Source organism: Schistocerca serialis, chromosome 1 (assembly GCF_023864345.2).
Source record: "Schistocerca serialis cubense isolate TAMUIC-IGC-003099 chromosome 1, iqSchSeri2.2, whole genome shotgun sequence".
Classification (NCBI taxonomy): domain Eukaryota; kingdom Metazoa; phylum Arthropoda; class Insecta; order Orthoptera; family Acrididae; genus Schistocerca; species Schistocerca serialis.
This window is the reverse complement of record NC_064638.1, coordinates 904,954,858-904,974,630: the sequence shown is the minus strand read 5'-3', so window position 1 is coordinate 904,974,630 and position 19,773 is coordinate 904,954,858. Positions and strand designations below refer to the sequence as shown.

Genomic DNA, 19,773 nt, shown 5'->3' with positions numbered 1-19,773 from the left:
AACGTGTTGTGCTAAGGATCAAAACACAAGTAACTGGTGCAGTTTTCATTATTTAAATCATTAAAGCATATGGAGTACATGAAATGATTACATTTACAAATCAACAGCACAAGCGGCTCTGAGGTACCAGGTATCGATCCATCCTGAAACACCCATATTACTACATGGTGTTGTCTCCACGGGCAGCAATGCATGCGCTGGCTCTGCCATCCAGTCGATCGTACAGATGTCGAATACAGTCTTGCGACACGTTATGCCTCGCCTGCTCGACCCGTTCACACAGTTCTGTAATAGTTATTGGTTGACGAGTCAAACAAGTCACTTCTCGTCCCATCGTATCCCACACGTACTCGATTCGAGACAAGTACGGAGTTGGTGCTGGCCAGAGAAGCTGCAGCACGTCTTACAGAGCACATTGAGTTTCACGGGCAGTGTGTGGCCGATCATTTTCCTAATGGAAGAACACATAATCTTCCTGATTACTTCTCATGGTCGGGTTTCACAGTCAAGTAGAAGTTTTTAAAGGACATCACATTCGCCTTTGACTGCAGAAATTATTTGTTTTGCAGTTGCGGTTTTGGCTTTCAGGAGATTTTCAAGTTGTACTGCAAAGATTCAAAATGGTTCAAATGGCTCTAAGCACTATGGGACTTAACATCTGAGGTCATCAGTCCCCTAGACTTAGAGCTACTTAAACCTAACGAACCTAAGGACATCACACACATCCATGTCCGAGGCACGATTCGAACCTGCGACCGTAGCAGCAACGCGGTTCCGAACTGAAGCGCCTAGAACCGCTCGGACTGTAAAAGATTTTGCACTTTAATTTGACTTCAGCACATGTGACACGTTAAAATCCTTCGACATGTATATACATCATTGTCAAAAATATGCCTTTTCGCTGTAAAAATACAGTAACATCAGAGAAGTGCGAATCTCTGTATATCGTGAAATGATATAAATTACGTGAAATATTTGCACCAGCAGCCTTAGTTTACGTGTAAGCCATGTGCTAGAAAATTGATTTGTTACGATTTAAGTAAATGATGTTAATACTGGCAATATTTCACGTAACTGACATCATTTCACGATGCACAGAGCTCCGCTCTCGTCTGATGTTACTGTATTTTTGCACTGGAAAGGTCTATTTTTGACGATGATATGTATACATGTCGGAGGACTTAAAAGTCTGACACGTGCTGAAGCAAAATGTAAGTGCAGAATCTTTGCAGTACCGCTTGAAAATGGACCTAAGGCCAAAACTGCATTTGTGAAGTAAATAATTTCTACAGTCAATGGTGAACATGATGTCCTTACAAAAAGGTAAGTCTATTTCCCGTTACAAATAACATTCTGCACGTACCGTCCGCTGGTTAGCATCACCTACAGAAACAGTGAAGGTGAACGAGAGTTGTAGCTTATCGCACCCACGCCCATAAGGCCTGGGGTGGGGCCACTGTGTCTCGAACGAATGCACTCTACGAGACAGCGCTCACCAGGTCTACGTCGTACGCGCAAACGACCATCACTTGCTTGCAGTCACAATCCGCTTTCATCGCTGAAGACCACGGCGTGCCGTTCCATTTTGCAAGTGATCCACTGACAGCACCAGTCGAACCGTGCACGTCGATGCTATGGCGTGAGGGGAAGATGGGCTAGAGGTGTGCGTGGCCGTAGTCTCACTGCTAATAACCGGTTCACATCAGTTCGTGTTAACATGTCTGGGCTTACAAGTCCTCCAGTGTGTGCTGTGGTAGCTGTACGATCTGCCTCCGCTGCCCTAAAATAGGACGATCCTCGGGGGCATCTGTGTTGCTTGGACGCTCAGAACCTTGTCTGCGGGTAAATGTAAATGAGCGTTTGGCGTCATTGGCCGGGAGGCCCATTGCAGAGCAGGTCCGGCTGCCTTGGTGCAGGTCTTATTACATTTGACACCACATTGGGCGACCTGCACTCCGGATGGGGATGAAATGATGATGAAGACAGCACGACACCTAGTCTCTGAGCGGAGAAAATCCCCGACCCAGCCGGGAATCGAACCCGGGCCCGTAGGTTGGCAATCCGTCACGCTGGCCACTCAGCTATCGGGGCGGACTGTCTGCGGGTGATGCAGCACGTCCAACACGTGTAGAAATTCTGAGAAAGGACAGTTCCCACACTCAGAAGTCCACAATTTGACTCCTTTAAAACCCTCTCAGTTGACTATAGGAAGCACGAGTGCTTTTCCACGGCATGGTTGCCTGTTTACGTCACACGTTTACATTACACTGAGCCTTCTGGACGCGAGCATTCCCAAATAAAGGGTAGACACAATGGGTCTCTGGTAGCTATGCCATTACGTTATCTGTTGGCGGACGACGGTGAAACCATTAACAGTACAACCACTGTCCCTCAGGTGGCCTGTGCTGTCGTGGGATCAAACTCGACGTCATCCTTTCCAGGTCTACTAATTTTTTTGTGGCAGTGTTTTTACAAGGCGTAACAGGAAACAACAAAAATTTGACACACTGGAGCACATAGTCTCTTCTAAATAACCTCTTTTATTCTCAAAGTACCGGGAAGGCTAGGCGAAATCGTTGCAAGAAAAATGCGAACAAATCTAAAATGAAATGATGGTGGGAAAGACTGATTCACCTTTCGGCAAATCAAAACAATCTCCGGTCAAGCATGGACGTCAACATTAAGAGTGCACCAGGAATTCCTAAGTTGAGTGCAAAGGAGAGAGAGAAGACAGCTCGAAGGAGTAGACTGAAGGCTTTTATGAAGGGGAGAACGTGATAGCGGAAGAATGGGAGTCGATTTGCACACATAGTGGATCTAGTATAAAAGTTTAACGAAGCTTTGGGAATTTAAAGTCAAATGAAGCAGGTATGGTAGATAACATTCATTCTCAATTTCTAAACGCATTAAGGAAAATAGCAACCAATAGATTATTCGAGTTGACTTGCAGAACCTCTTAGACTGGAGACATTCCATCAGACTTTTGGAAAAATGTCAACCACACAGTCAACAAGATAGCAAAGAAAGATAAGTGATAGAAGTATCACACTGTCAGCCTAACAACTCACGCATCCAAGTTCCTGATAAGAGTAATACACCGAAGAATGCAGAAGAAAATTCGGATCTCTTAGATGACGATCAGATTGGATTTCAGAAAGGTAAAGGAACCAGGGAGGAAGACCTGACATTACAACAGACAACTGAAGCAAGATTTAAGAAACGTAAAGGTACATTTACAAGATTTATCGACCCATAAAAAGCGTTCGATAGTGTAAAATTGTGCAAGGTGCTAGAAATTCTGAGAAATATAGCAGAAAGTTCTAGGGAAAGGCGGGTAGTATACGATATATACAGGAAACAAAAGGGAGCAATAAGAATGGGAGACGAAGAATGACGTGCTCGAATTGAAAAGGGCGTAAGACAGGAATGCAGTCGTCTCTTATAACGTTCAGTCTCCATATCGAAGAAGCTGTGTCGGAAATAAAATGAAGGTTCAGGATATGGATAAAAATTCAAGGTGAAAGGATCAGTGATAAGATTCGCTGAAAATGAACACACTTTATGTGCTGCGATCGTAAGTAGACACTTTTACCCTTTCAAGATGATAGGTTTGAACAGTCTTATGCTGCCATTATCTGATCTTCTCTATCTTGCTGTAAAATTGCCATATTACGTTACGTGATTTCAAAGCATAAAAGGCACTCCCTACGCCTACATGTCCTGATAAAAAGCAAGTTCCAGATCAGATGATGGCAACATAAGATAGCTTAAACCGGTCATCTTGGAGCAATAAAAGTGTCTACACTGCGATCGCGGCTTATGAAGTGTGTTCATTTTCAACTATACTGATGTCCCACAGTACAGCATATGTACTTTACAAAACATGAGATTCGCTGATGACATTACTATCCTAAGTGAAAGTGAGGAAGAGTTACAAGACTTCTTGAATGGAATGAACAGGGTTATTTGAGCGTCTCGGAAATGCTGAGAAAAATACTCAAGTTATGCGAACTATTCATGTCTCTATCTATAACAATATACCGGGTGTCTCAGGAGTTTTTCCTTGATTACAAATTTTGGTGGGGCATGAAATATGACACATAGACATATTTTTTTTATCTTGAACTGCATGTGACATATTTCAAGTTTTTGTGTACGTACACACTTAGTGTTACTTTGTTGCAGCGCCCCGTGACGTAACAACGGCGGAATCGGACACCATCTGCAGACAACATGTACTCAAACCAGGAGAAAGCAAAATGTGTCCTCTGGTATCACGAGGCACAGACACCAAAAGCAGTCACGAGAAAATTCCTCTCCCTAGATGAGGCAGACCTGGAGCTAGCGCACAGCCAATTCAGACAGTGGTGACTTTGTACGCACGGAAAAGAACTTGCGTATGTAGGATGCGGTGTACTGATGTCTTCCGGATCTGCAACTCACGTGAGGCTCTGCGGACTGACTTCTTGGGGCTTCCTGCGAAGGCATTTCTCTAAGAACTAGGTGCAGGTCTGCCTGTTTTAAGGAGATCACAAGCGCTCCCTGTTTCCTTAAACTTCGGATACCGCATCTTGATGCTTCTAATGCCTCGTGGCTATCTATTGTGTGGCGCCTGGAGTTTTCTCTGGACTGTTTTTGATGATTGCGTCTCATGACATCAGACGACACATTGGGCTTTCTCCTGGTGTGAGTGCATGTTATTTACAAATGGTGCCCGATTCCGCTGTTGTTTCGTCACTGGGTTCTATAACAAACAAAGTGGCAATAAGTATGTACATGGTGACAATTATTGAAGTATATAAAAGGAAACGTAAATTAGTTACGGACTACGGCGTGCACACTCTTTATTCAACATGTAAACGTCACTACAGGTATTCGGATTTAGCTATAACATGTTCTATATGCCTGGCATCATTTACGATGAGGTGGCGCAGACGAATAGCGAAATTCTGCATGATCCGCTAAAGTGTCAGAGCATCGATGTTGTCAATGACCTCCTGAATGGCTGTTTTCCGTTCGGCAATGGTTTTGGGAATATTGCTGTACACCTCGTCTTTAAATAGTCCCACAAAAAGGAGTCGTATCTGTTCAGATCCGGAGAATATGGCGGCCAATCGAGGCCCATACCAGTGGCCTCTGGGTACCCCTGAGCCAGAATGCCGTCCCCAAAGTACTCCTCCAGGACACCAAACACTCTCCTTCCTCGATGGGGTGGAGCTCCGTCTTGCATGAACCACATCTGGTAGAAATCAGGGTCACTTCGGATAATGGGGATGAAATTATCTTGCAAAACCTTCACCTACCGTTCGGTAGTACTTGTGCTATAAGGAATGTCGTACCAATTATTCAGTGACTAGACACTGCACACGACCCATTGAGGGTGAAGGGACTTCTCGATCGCGAAATGCGTATTCTCAGTCCTCAAAATGCGCCAATTTTGCTCACTGACGAACCCATCTAAATGAAAGTAGGCCTGGCGCTAAAACAAACCATGCATTCGCATACTAATTCCCATGATGCCCCGCGTCAACCGTGCAGTTTGAATGTCCTAAAGCAAACCGCTGAGAAGTTATGACGATTTTATTTCATATAGTTCATATAATTCAAAAACTTAAACATGTCACATGCAGTTCAAGACAAAAAGTGTTGGTCTATGCGTCACATTTTAATAGTAGGCATCATTGACTTAAAATGAATAAAAAACAACAGCTAGTTAGTTGCACCATTTAAAGTCAATGATGCCTATGTGTTCCACAACATGTACAGCAACGTATGTATACCGTGAAATATTGGCAGCTGTAGTCAGGGCCTGTCATTCGACTAGAACTCAACGCCAACTGTAGATGGCAGCGCTCTATGAATACAAAGTACAACAAGGGGCCGCCTGCATTACGTGACTGTATTCACCAAAGGACACGCACGGAGGTCCAGTCGATACCTTCACAACTTGCGAAGGTTAGACAAAATATCACAAAAAGATATAAACATAACCATCACAGTCCACGATCAGCTGACGACGGCTTCAGCAGCCATATGGTGTTCCTGGGTGGTTGAATACTGTCGACAAATAGTATCACCCTCATTTAGAAAAGGATGACGTCCTTCACGGCAATGAAACAATCGCGGAATCAGCGAGAAGATTTTAACTTCAATTCGGCAAATCATTTAGCTTACGAATCGATACAGGATGGCGGTATTGGGTGCTGGGAATTTTCACCGATGCCAAAAAAAGCGAGGGACAGTGGTGCTCGCAGCCAAAGTGAAGCGTGCAGTGGGAGGTGCGCAGTGAGAGCGGCCATGGGACCGAGAGAGGTGTAGGGCAGTGCGCACCTACCTCCGCGCGAGCTCGAGCCAGGTGAGCGAGTAGGCGCCGGGCTCGACGGCGCGCAGCTCGACGACGACGCCGCGGGTGGTGGGCGGCGGCGTGGGCGGCGGCTGCTGCTCGAAGAGCAGGGCGGCGCCGGCGGCGTCGTGCGGCAGCCAGCCCTCCGAGAAGAGCTCGACGAGCCGGTGGCGGCGGTCGTGGCGTGCCGGCGACGGGCACACGACGAGTGGCTCGTGGGCGGCGCCGCCCAGCTCTAGCGGGCCGTCGCCCCACAGCGCCAGCCCCAGGCCGCGGCCGCCCGTGTGCAGCAGCACGCGGTTGCGCGTCGCGCACTCGCCGCCGCCGCCCCCGTCGCCCCCGCCGCCCTCGCCGTCCGTCTCGTTGAGCGCGATGCCGCGGATCTTCACGTACAGGTAGCGGCCCACGCCGGGCTCGATCAGCCACGGCTGGCCGTCACAGTACTCCTGCCGACAAACAGGCTCGTACTCGTACAATTCGACATGAGGTGACCGATGTATCTGGAAGATACTTTACACTTATTTCAGTTTCTACTCACTACAAGGAGCGCAAAATGGCTCACTGGTTTGACACAGAGTTGCAGCACTTTGTTTCGAAACGGGTGCGAGAGATTGTAGCTGTCCCTCCTCCCCCCATCTCTTTAAAAACATGCATAAATATGCAAATTAGTAGGTTATGGTCAATTGGGAGGTGAAATAGGTAACGCATGGCGAATTTGTTCACGTGAAATACACTACCAGAGAAAAAAAACGTAATATCCTCAAGGACATGGTCATTTTTCTGAAAACTGAGGTGACAGGTAGTTCATCATTGTAGGTATATATGATAACAAATTCAGACCAAATGAAACATCCATGTCACATTAAAGGGTGCCCCAACAGTCGTACAGAGTATCCCTCCCTGGCAGCAACGCGGACACGTATTCTCGCATGCAGACGATCATGAAAATACCGAATGGCATACTGTGCTAGATTGTCCCAAGCCTTTTTTTGTTGCGTTTCGGCAACGATTTTTTCAGGCCCGGGAGCACAAGTAAGTCCCCCCTTCCTTATGTCCCATGCGTATCCATTGAGCGAGAAACCCAGAGGTCTTTTTGGTCAGGGAAGTTGTTATACAGCACGTTGCGTAATATCAGCCGAATATAAACGTGCACTGTCCTGCTGAAAAAAACATTTTCAGAGAAATGGTAGGAGAACGTGTATAACAGCATTTGCAATGTAGCGATCACTGGGTATTTTACTCTAGAGAAATACCAAATATGAACGCCAGATATAACTGTGCCGCCCACCTCCACCAAACCACGAAGCCTAGGATAGGGCCTGTGTGTCATTGGCAAACACACTCTGGAATAGGCAGTTCACCAGGTCTTCGCAATAGACGTGCCATTCCACTCTCTATTCTACTTTTTCACACCAGGGAATCGTGTTTGGCTGTGTCGTTGTGCCAGCCTGACTTTCTTCCCTTAGAACTATGGAGATTTTAGAGTGTTTCAGGAGAAAAGTAAACTGACGATGGAAACCTGAATACGAAACCGTCACCCACCGAGGCACCAGAATACCATATTCTTAAAAGACAAGGCCTTTCTATGCAGAAGCTTCTCCACTAGCGATCGTGGCGGTCAGTTGCGATTACTGAATAACAAACAGCATTGTTAGACGTACCGCCTACGGTCCGCCAGCTTACAAAGTCACGTTTGCTGCCGAAAGGACGACCTGTAACTTCGTTGTTCTGTAGTACGTTTCCGGACACGGGTTTCTATTCACTATTTGTCCCTTGAGACATTCCCCTACAACCCATCGAAGTTTGACGCAACATTTCTGGAACGCCCTGTAAAATCTCGAACTATTATCAAGACAATAGTAAATTGATTTTAAAATAAAAACCTTTTATTTACACAAAATAAAAGATTAAGATATTCTAATTGATTTACATAGTCACTCCAGAAAATATATGCTATCCATATTGCAATGTTCTCCTACAAGATAGCAAACTACAGACCTGCAAGACACTCGCGTCTCGCGGTTGACCACGCTTCAGGGATCGTTTCCTGCTACAGGAACTAGTGCCCGTAAGCCAAACAAAGATCCGTGATCATCCCGCGTAATGGGAAATGGCCTGGACAACAACAAACACAACACGCTGATTTGTAGTTCACGGAAGCTGTGACAGCCCTCACGAGAGGCGTCGAGTCCGCTTGCCCACTTTTCGACGACCAAGGCGCTGCCTTCGCGTACAACACTTTTTTTACGTCATAGCTCGTGCTCGACAGCAGATCGTTAACTTCTGAATGTTCCAAGTGATGATTTTAGACTTGAACATTTTTCTTACTCACTTTCACCTTCCGCAACTCATCATTGTTTGACTTCCTTGTTTCGGACTGAAAGTAAAAAACGAACTTTCATTTATACGTAACTTAACACTCCACGAATGAGACTTATGTTCTTTAATTTTCAAATAAAACTATTTTACATTTTATGCTTATCCATTACGGATATTTTAGAACCCGCGACTGTTAACGGAATGTAAATAAATAAAACTGCAATAAGTCACGGATACCGTGTGCCGCGACAGTATTTAGGCCGGCGCCCAAGCACGGATCTGCTCTCTACGGGCAACTAATGTGAAAACCCCCAACAGAAAGCCCACAATAAACTATTAACAAGCCGAACTTCTGGATTAGACCCCTTCACTATCCTCCACACGTATAAAATCCTGATCTGACCTCCTGCACACGTATAAAATCCTGATCTGACCTATTTTCTGCAACGCAAATATTACACGGGTCTCCGCCGCTCCAAAGTTCTACAAGGCCCACCCCAAATCCTTGAACGCCATGTGCTCCGTCTCCCTCTCCACATCCGTTTACCTTCCCTCACATGGGTCCTCTACTATCTCATCAAATTCCCATCCCTCCTCATCCACATCGAACATCTTCACGTCTCTTATAATATCTGAAAACTAGATTCCAATCACCCCGTTGTTTCCCATCTGATCACCAACCTGATATGTTCCCACGCCTTCACTAACACAACCCTCCGTCCCTATACACAGTCCGTGTCTTGTCCCAACTCGACTTCAAGCAATTCCCTTTTCCAGACAATGAGATCTGCCCAGATATCTATCCCTCCAACTAACTTTAAGTGTTTATACTTATCCCATTCCACATCAGGGCTCCTCTTTCCTTTTCCCACTTCATCTATCCCCGCCTCTTTTCTCTTATAACTAGTACTCTAGCCACACACTACACTACTCCCCACCCTTTGTCTTTACCACCTACTGTACTAGCCCACTATCCACCTCACCTCCGACTTGCCATCTCCATAGTTTTCCTTCCTAACAGACCCCTATCCTTTTAACTACACCCCTCAACCCATTGGAACATACTCTCCTCTGACAATACTTCTTATCCAATGCATGTCCTTCAGATGCGATGTGTTTTTAAAATGTATGCAATTCTGTTTTTTAGCGGTCCATTTTTTAGTTTAAAGTGGCAAAACAACCCAAAATGTTGTTTCTTATCCTCATTATAAATTTTTTAATTCGGTTGGCTGAAGAGTGGAATATTGTACCGCTAACAGCTCACCCGCCACCCATATGGGGAGAGAGTGATGAAATAACAATAAAGAACGAAAAAAAAAATCAGATCTGCGGGTCGGCGTCAGCCATCCAACCAGTCATTCATTCGATCTCATTAGGGCAGGCACCAGTTTGATCTGTAGCCCATCAATTTGAGTCTCGTTAAAGAACAATTGTCGAACAGTCGCTGTGCAGGGTTATCTTCGAACACCTGTCGTCTTTAGGACAGTGATTATTCTTTCTTCAATCTTTGACCTTACGCCAGATAAGCGTATATGGCATCGCTTTGCTGAGACCACGACTGATTGCATCATTAACTTCTGAATGTTCCAAGTGATAATTTTGGACTTGAACATTTTTCTTACTCACTTTCGCCTTCCGCAACTTATCATTGTTTGACTTTCTTGTTTGGGACTGAAAGAACAAAACGAACTCTCATTTATATGTAACTTAAGACTCCACGAATGAGACAAATGCTTATCCATACGGTTATTTTAGAACCCGTGACTGTTAACGGGATGTAAATACATAAAACTGCAAGAAGTCACTTTGTTGAATAGTTATTTATTATTTCATGAACCGGTTTTCGAACCTTTTCAGGTTCATTTTCAGATGGTTTTCTGGCAGTTACGTCACTACTTCCAGCTTAATGCTGTTACTGGCTTTGTGACAAAGATGGAACATGTTTTAAATGTTACCATGAGTATTGTTTATCTGTCGATATGGACGCAAAATTTTAGTTTTGAAATTACTGCGACAGTATGGGCGGCTTTGTTTCTGTCCATCTGTCTGCTTCCATTTTGATGGCCAGTTGGTACATCACTTCATACACTTTTACACAATGTGTATACATTTACACTGTGATAGCGAAACTTTGCCAGCATTCAGCATGTGCTGTACAACTGTTGCTTGTTACAAAGATCTTGACAAACAGATATGACAAAGGCCTACTTTGCTCGAAGGTGTTATTTGTTTTGTGGGCATATCTTACAGACTGTGTAAAAGTGTATGAAGTGATGTACCAACTGGCCATCAAAATGGAAGGATACCGATGGACAGAAAAAAAGCCACTCATACCGTCGCAGTAAGTACAAAACTAAAATTTTGCATCCATATCGACAGATAAACAATACTATTGGCGATACATTAAAGCATGTTCCATCTTTGTCACAGAACCAGCACCCAGCACTACACTAAAAATAGTGATGCAACTTCTAGGAAACCATCTGTAGTTGAATTTGCAAATGTTCGAAAACCGGTTCATGGAATAATAAACAACTATTTAAAAAAGTGACTGGCTGCACATTTTTATATTTACATTGTTATCCTGAACAGAGTTCTCATTAGACCCACACCGGCGCGAGGCATATCACAAATAGCGGACATTTTCTTTCGAATACGATTTTCAAATCTCTGCCAAAAGTTACTCGGGCGAACAAGCGTTCGGAAAAAAATCACTTCTTTATAAGTGGTAGCTTTCAGCGACATTAAACTCTGGGACTTGTTAATGTGGATACACTTTTCAAGTATACGCACAAAAAGTCACAAGCGGAGGACAGATCTTGTGTTTTGGTGGCCACAGAAAAATGTTCCTCAGAAGTTCCATCGATGTACGTGGACCGTGTAGTGTTTCACCATACCGTAGGAAGTAAACACTCCTCGCGCACAGCGAAGTCTCCTTGTTGTTGAAAGTTCGTACCTTTGATCTGCTGAGCCGCCAGCAGTTTATACTGACGGAGTTTTAAATCAAAATGTAAAATTTTTCTTACAGAATCACGGCTCATCTGTAGACACGAGCTGGCGTTCGTGTCGTCTCGGAGTCCTGATGATGTCTCTCGCACCATGGTGACGTTTTCGGAGATCGTCGCTTTTTCTTGTCAGAGCCTAACGGCTTCTTACTTATGTAGTCTGTTGTTCTGAAAGCTGTAACGCGTTGTAGGATGGTATTGCGACTTAGGATTGCGCGATGAAAATGAAGAAGAAGTACTCACTGTTCTGCAACGACAGCATCGAGGACAGAGGAACTGTACGCGAGCGCTAGGTGCTCTACTGTCCACTGTTCCATTGCTGCTGAATTGGCGGACAGTCCAGAAGTGAATGACGTATACGTCTCCCTCCCACTGACAGTGGTGTACTAGCCAGTGCAGAAACGTTCGTATCCCCTTAGGATATCCTGTAGTACAAAAATGGCCTGTATAATGAAGTACTAGTGACATAGGGTGATTTCCAGTTGTTGGACTCAGGTTGGGGAGTACGACGTTTCAAATTGTAACATCTCATACCTTGGCCATTCCTGTGGGACCTCCATTTGGCCATTTTCTATGACAGGGTCGTATTTCTGAGGGAGCGAGGCTTGTTTCAGCCTGGAGCTGGTGTACGGGATTTTGCACCGGGTTGGAAGGGCCGACTAGACGCATTTTAAGAGCGAGTGTTTCCTGATAACGGCTGTTACAAAAAATGTTCTTAATATCCTGCCAGGAGACAGCACGAAGCAGTAACAGCAAGTGGCCAACGCGAGTGCCTACACTCTGCTCCTGATTCTTATCGACTGAAAGGCTTATATTTTAAATAATTTAGTTGAGCAGTGGAAAAGTCGCGAAATGACGAAGTATGGTGGAGAAGTTGTGCGCCCTCTGGAGTGGAGGAACTGGAACACCATAAATCGGCAGGCAGCCCTGGTGGGGTTGACGTCGCAGATCGGAGGGTGGGGTATCTTTTTGAGCATTAGAAAGTGCGTTTCCGTGCGCGGATGTCGAATTATGCTTAGGCACTTTGCTGTTGCTCTCTGCGAGAACTGCTAATTAGCGAGTGTGAACTTGGTCGATAAAAGAAGGCGGCCGTGCGGTTCTAGGCGCTTCAGTCTGAAACCGCGTGACGGCTACGGTCGCAGGTTCGATTCCTGCCTCGGGCATTGATGTGTGTGAGGTCCTTAGTTAGGTTTAAGTAGTTCTAAGCTCTAGGGGACTGATGGCCACAGATGTTAAGTCCCATAGTGCTCAGAGCCATTTGAACCATTTGATAAAAGAAGGGCTCAGAAGAGAGCTGAAGCCATCAGCTAGCTGGACGTGTTTTTGAATAAGAGTGATGACTTGTTACGGTTAATTGATACGAATAAATCCCACTTGTTTCCTCGCAAATTTGAGAATGGTATTTTTGTGTGACTCTTCCCCTGTTGACTTAACCTGTTCCTGTTTTTCCCACACTGGTATGTAATGGAATGTCACACTTGAAACTCAGGGATTACACGATGTCGTGGCGACTTCATAGACTAACAGCACTTGGTACAGAATATGAAGTATATGTTAATAACGTTCAGCTGATCATAAGCCTGCACCGCTTTGATAGCTGACTAATGTGCGAATAAAATATTTAAAAAGGTTATAAAGCGACTGGTCACAGTTTTCATTCAAATAATTTGCCGGCTTGTTGCTAGCATTTACTGGAAAATGTTAACTGCTTTCCTTGTGTGATGGACAGAGGCATTAAGTGTAGTGGCAACCTGATCTGGCTTTCACAGTACCAGCTAAGATGAACGGGGTGCTGTTGGGAGGAGCACAGCGAGTGTGCAACCGGGCGAGGCTGAACGATGGGGTAACAGTCGGAACGTACTGCAGAGTTTGACACTTGCCTGCCAGACTGAGCTAGCAGTGAAGACGTGGCGGGTTTCTGTATGCACGGTCTACGGAAAAATTCGGGGGTTACTTCGACCACCGGTGCCTGCAACGCGTCAAAGACTGTCAGTTTTATCCAACGAGTCTCAAATTACGTATGGTACATTAAGGCTATAAAGATGTGAGGACACATTTTTATTCTTACAGATACGACGAGCTCATCGACACATCAAAACAGTTTGTACCATGAAAATTAGCTAAGTTACAGCAAACATCTACAGCTACATGATTACTCTGCAATTCACATTTATGTTCCTGACAAAGGGTTCATCGAACCACCTTCAAGCAATTTCTCTACTCTAACAGTCCATGGGTGTACTGCCAGTCCATAGTGTCCAACGGGCACAATATTTCGGCGATCAGATATGTCGCCATCGTCAGGTGCGCTGACGAAATGAGCTCCTGAGGGCAGGCGGCCGTCTTAAATCTCCTCCCCATGCGAGGCGTTCTCTCCGCGGCCGCGCCCGCGGCTGCGCGTCGGCAGTCACTGAGACGCTGGCGTCAGTGTAGTTGCCTCGTCCGTCATGGTCGCCCGTTCGTTTTCTTTGATGAGCGTCTTTTTAATTAGACTCAATGCTGGTTCCCGTGCCTTGCTGAGGCTGTAGCCGCAATCTCGGTTGATGAGTCCGCCCCTGGTACGAATTTCGATAGCCTCTCCAACGACGCTGTCCCAGTATTTAGATGTCTGTGCCAAGACACTAGTATTTAGTGATTTTCAGGCAAACAGTGCTCTGCGACCGTCGACTTGTTGGGGTACCTAAGTCGAGTGTGCCTCTGATGCTCTCGGCAACGATCTTCGATGATGCGCAATGTCTGTCCAATAAAAGTCCTCCCACACTGACACGGAATCTGATATACGCCGGCCTTCCACAAACCGAGATCGTCTTTGATGGCATGGGAACCTGCATTGAGTCTACTTAAAAAGACGCTCAACAAAGAAAACGAACGGGCGACCAGGGCGGACGAGGCAATTACACTGACGGCATCACAGACGCCGACGCCAGCGTCTCAGCGACCGCCCACGCGCGATCGCGGATCGCGGAGAGAACGCCTTGCAGGGGGAGGGGATTTAAGACTGCCGCCTGCCCTCAGAAAAAAGAAACAAAAAAATATCATCATCCTGTCAATGTCTTTTTAAATCATTTAAAAGCAGAAAAAAACAAGACAACCAAAAAGCTATTGTTTTAATGTCAATTTTTATTATTGAAGGCGTAGCCGCATGGCTTGAACTTCTATTTTCAGACCGGGCAATCCTTGATGCCCCAATATATTCTGCAGCGGCTCAGGAGCTCAGTTCGTCAGCGCACCTGACGATGGTGACATGTCTGATCGCCGAAATATTGTGCCCTTTGGATACTATGGACTGGCAGTACACCTGTGGACTTTTCGAGCAAGAAATGCACCGGGAGAAACGGAAGAATCACAATTCCTCAACTGTTCCACTGTCGAACGGCACGTGAAAAAAACGAGCACATAAATCTTTTCTGTGTGAGCTCTGATTTCTCTTATTGTGACGATCATTTCTCTTTGTGTTGGCGGGCGCCTACAAAATACTTTCACACTTTAGGAAAAAGTAGGTGATTAAAGTTCCATGAGAAGATCCGACCGCAACGAAAGACACCTTTAATGATTGCCATCCCAATTCATGTACCATATCCGTGGCACTCTCTCCTCTGTTTCGTGGTGATACAAAACGAGGTGCCCTTCTATGAACTTTCTCGCAGTTTCATCCGATGCGGATCCCACACCGCATAGCAATACTCCAGAAGGGAGCGGACAAGCGTTATGTAAGCAGTGTCTTTAATAGATCTATTGCACTTTCTAAGTCGTCTGCCAATAAATAGCAGTCATTGGTTTGCTTGCCACGTAATGTTATCGGTATGATCGTTCCAACTCAAATTATTCGTAATTGTAATCCGTAAGTATTTAGTCGAATTTACAGCCTTTAGATTTGTGTGATTCATCGTGTAATCGAAATTTAGCGGTTTTTGTTTAGTACCCATATAGGTGACTTCATACTTTTCATTATTTAGAGTCAACTGCCACTTTTCGCCCCGTACAGATATCTTGCCTACATCATTTTGGAATTGGTTGTGATCATCTGATGACTTTAAAAGACGGTAAATGAAAAGCATCATCTCCAAACAACCTAAGAGGACTGCTCAGATTGTCTTCTATGTCTTTTATGTAGATAAGGAACAGCAGAGGACCTATAACACTTCCCTGGGGAACGCCAGGCATTACTTATGTTTTACGTGATTACTTTCCGTCAGTTACTACGAACTGTAACCTTCCTGAAAGGAACTCACGAATCCAGTAGCACAACTGAGGCGATACTCCATAGGCAAGCAATTTGATTAGAAGTCACTTGCATATAAAGCGCACAAAGCATGTAAAGTACATACATCATTGCACTGATCAGTGAAGCATAAACTACTGTTACAGGTGTATACTGGACGTCCAAAGACAGCTACTGTCAATAATCTATTCTGACAAAAATATTTCATTTTGAGACGATGCTGCTCTGATTAACAGCAAACTATATGCAGACTGAGCCGGAACGCTCTAATTCAGGCACTCACACATATTAAAACGATAACACGATATAAGTACACTCACTGTAATAATCTTCTAGGTAAAAGATTGATTTCATTGAAAAATTAGGTTGATTTAACAGTAATTAATGAAACTGACTGTAATGCAAATATCGTGTGATGTATATAATGCTTGACAGTTCCAGTAAAAAGTATATGAAAAGCCTTTTTAAAATGTTTTGTATTAACCAGCAGAACACTACTTAATTATGTGTTATTTCTGATTTTTACAGTTGTCAGTTGAAGCAAGTCAGTAGTGGGGTCGAGGCGAGCACATGTGGATCGATTCTCCCCTCTCTGCTATCTTGTTTTCGCGCTTGGGGGAGCACACACGCTCCGTGCCGGCGGAATCAGGGGTTCAGCCTCGGGATTGGGCAGAATTCACGCAGTGTGAGACAAGTGACAGAAATCCTACTTCGAGCGGATCACAGTATACTGGGAATTTTTCGCGAGTGTTGCATCTGCACTTTGAAAATCAAGTGTGTTCGCTGGACTCTGAATTTTCGGGAGGGATTAAATTTATGCGATCAATAGACTTACACGTGATTTTGTCTTCTGAGGAGATGATTTAGACCCACTCACATTTGCAACGGTGCAACAGAAACTGAAATTCAGTTTATGGCGTTACTTAAGTTTTTTGTGGCTCAATTTGAATTCGAGGTTCGTGTTAACACGGTTTAGACGCGATGTATGAACACTGCTGCATGTGAACTTGTACTATATGATACATAAAGCTATGGTCCGTCACTATCAGAAACTCTGTTGTGTGGTATGAAACCTATGCTCGCTAGGTATTTTAAAATTGGTTTGGGCAATCGGAAGTTGATATATCCGAGCCAACTACTACTTGAGGTTCTGCACCGGCCGGGGTGGCCGAGCGTTTCTAGGCGCTACAGTCTGTAACCGCGCGACCGCTACGGTCGCAGGCTCCAATCCTGCCTCGGGCATGGATGAGTGTGATGTCCTTAGGTTAGTTAGGTTTAAGTAATTCTAAGTTCTAGGGGACTGATGACCTCAGCAGTTAAGTCCCATAGTGCTCAGAGCCATTTTCTTGAGGCTCTGCAACCGGGAGTAATTTATAGTTTTAATTGGGACAGCACTGTTTGCAACTACCCAGTTAAGGTAAAAAAGTATAATTCAAGAGCGGCGAAGTGATCACGTTAGAAACCTGAGATTCGCCGATCTGTCTGTCGGGGTTTTGCTTTACGCTGCGGCAGGGGCAGCGGTATGTGGTTGTGGCACGTGGTTTTATCTTAACGACTTTCTCCTGGGAGCTATCTCTTACTATGAGATTCTGATGATGGCTTATGCAGAAACGCGCAAAACTGCCTAGTTAATAAAATAAATGGTCAAGACCGAAAACTACGAGGGTCCTTTCGAAAGTTACGCCTCCTATTTTTATTCACGGAAAGTAAAGGAGATACATAAATCACAACAGCACAGCTGAATAGAGCAATAGCTATAGACTGTCATTTCCCACATAGTCACCACCATTCGTTATGCACTTTCGCCAACGATGAACCAGAGCCTGCATGCGGACTTGTAAGAACCTGGACCAGCTGAGGCTAATCCTTACAGCTTTGAAAACAGCATCCGAGTCTTGAAAATGTTCGACACATAGTCCATCTTCACAGAGGCTCAAAGAGATAGAAGTCTGAAGGCACTAAATTGGGATTGTACGGTGGATGTGGTAAGACAGTCCAGCTGAATTTTGCAATGAGTTGCGCGCTCGAAAATCTGGTGTGAGGCCTGGCGTTATCATGTTGCAGATGAAAGTTGTTCCGAAGTAACGATAACTGACGGCACGAAGATGAAGAACGCAAGAGCAAAGAAGGCTGTAGCCAATAGCCCGCTGATAAGGACCGCACCATGACAGGAGCGCCCTCTAGCCGAAGAGAATATAAGCGCCGCTCCTGCCAGCCTCGGCCACACAGTGCCAGACCGGGACTCGCAGACCGGCACTACGATAACAGTTATTACTGGTCCGTATCCATTGCTTACGTGGACATTATATATAGTGAAGGACTCTGCCTTATTTGCATGCCACCCATCGCTTGCGATCCGTTCTTATAAATAAAAAGTTAATGTATTTATTTATTTATTTAACCTGGCAAGATTAGGGCCATAAGGCCCTCTCTTACATCTAACCAGGCATTCTACTTATTTTACATTCATATGTTTTATTAGGCATGTTAATCTACGTCTAGTACAAGTAAAAGTGAAAAACAAAACAATTACAAAGGCACACTTGGAAAAATACATACATGTAGAGTTTATATTCGTAGATGATAAGTACTGTTATAATTAAAGATTATGAAAGAGACAGATTTTGGATAAGAGTGCTAGCAGCAGGGAGTAGGAGGGAGACTGATGGTGAAGGGAGGAGAAGAATAGAGACATGACGAAACATAATTAAGGAAATATAAAGAAAAACAATATTGCGTGGTTAATAGAGATAGACGAAGAGGAAGAAGAGAAAGGTGCAAGATAGGAGACACTAGCTTTGCTATTTGACAGAGGAGAGGATTGGCCATGTACATTAATTTAGTGGAAAACATTATGAGGATGATAGTAGGAAATGCTTCAACTTCTTCTTAAAAGCAGCAGGAGATTGAATTTTGCGCAAGGTAAGGGGCAGTTTGTTCCAGAGGCGGACAGCGGCAACTGAGAAGGAGTATGCAAAAGTTTTTGTTTAGTGAGTGGACACAGTTAGGATACCAAATAAGAGTGACCTCGTGTTACGATTATGATGGCATGAATGGTGTTTAATCTCTGAAGCAAGGTACTGGGCTGCTTGCGCAACGAGGGGTCGGTGAAGCAGACATAGAGTGTGGTAGTCACGCAATTTGTCCGGCCGCAGCCACCCTATCTGGCAGTATGAAGTACTAACATGATCATATCGGCGAATGTTGCAGGTGTAACGCACACAGGCATTCATGGTTAGTTCTAGCCGTCTTTTGTTTTCACTACTCATGCCTTGTTGAATTACATCATAATAGGGGAGGTTCGGTAGAACGAGTGATTGCACGAGCTGGCGTTTCAAATCCTGTGGAAATACGTTCCGAAACTTTTTGAGAGCATAGAGACAATCGGACGTCTTCTGGCACACTGCGACTGTACTCTCCGCCCAGTTGAGATGCTCATCCAAAGTTACACCCAGGTTCTTAATTGTTTTGTGATATGGTACTGGAATCCCGTCGAGCATAAGTTTAAGCCCCAGGTTTTTCGCCCACGTCACTACTGAAGACAGATCATTATTCATCTGAGCGATTGCAGTGGTTATATCTTCAGGTCTGACGCTTAGGTAGAGGTGGAGGTCGTCGGCATAGAAATGATATTTACAGGAGGACAGAACCGACGAAATATCGTTGACATATAAAGAAAACAAAAGTGGTCCTAAGACTGATCCTTGTGGCACTCCTGAGGAGATATGTGTCCAGGAAGATTTTTCATTTACGCAGACAACACATTGCTATCTGTCTTTTAAGTAGCTTTCAAACCATCTCATTGCACTATCTGAGAAATTAAGCTGTTGCATTTTTCTGAACAATATCTCAAAATTAGCAGTGTCAAAAGCTTTGCTGAAGTC

General features: G+C 44.7%; 1 protein-coding gene across 1 annotated transcript in view; it reads right to left on the bottom strand.

Annotated features, from left to right (window-relative positions):
* LOC126445065 (uncharacterized) overlaps positions 1-19,773 on the bottom strand; it is a 406,008-nt gene that overhangs the window by 10,238 nt on the left and 375,997 nt on the right. The window contains exons 12-14 of the mRNA XM_050090970.1: positions 6,687-6,786; positions 6,457-6,578; positions 6,335-6,390 (exon numbers count right to left, since the gene is read on the bottom strand). Coding sequence (XP_049946927.1) covers positions 6,335-6,390; positions 6,457-6,578; positions 6,687-6,786 — 278 coding nt within the window. The remainder of the gene's footprint in view (positions 1-6,334; positions 6,391-6,456; positions 6,579-6,686; positions 6,787-19,773) is intronic.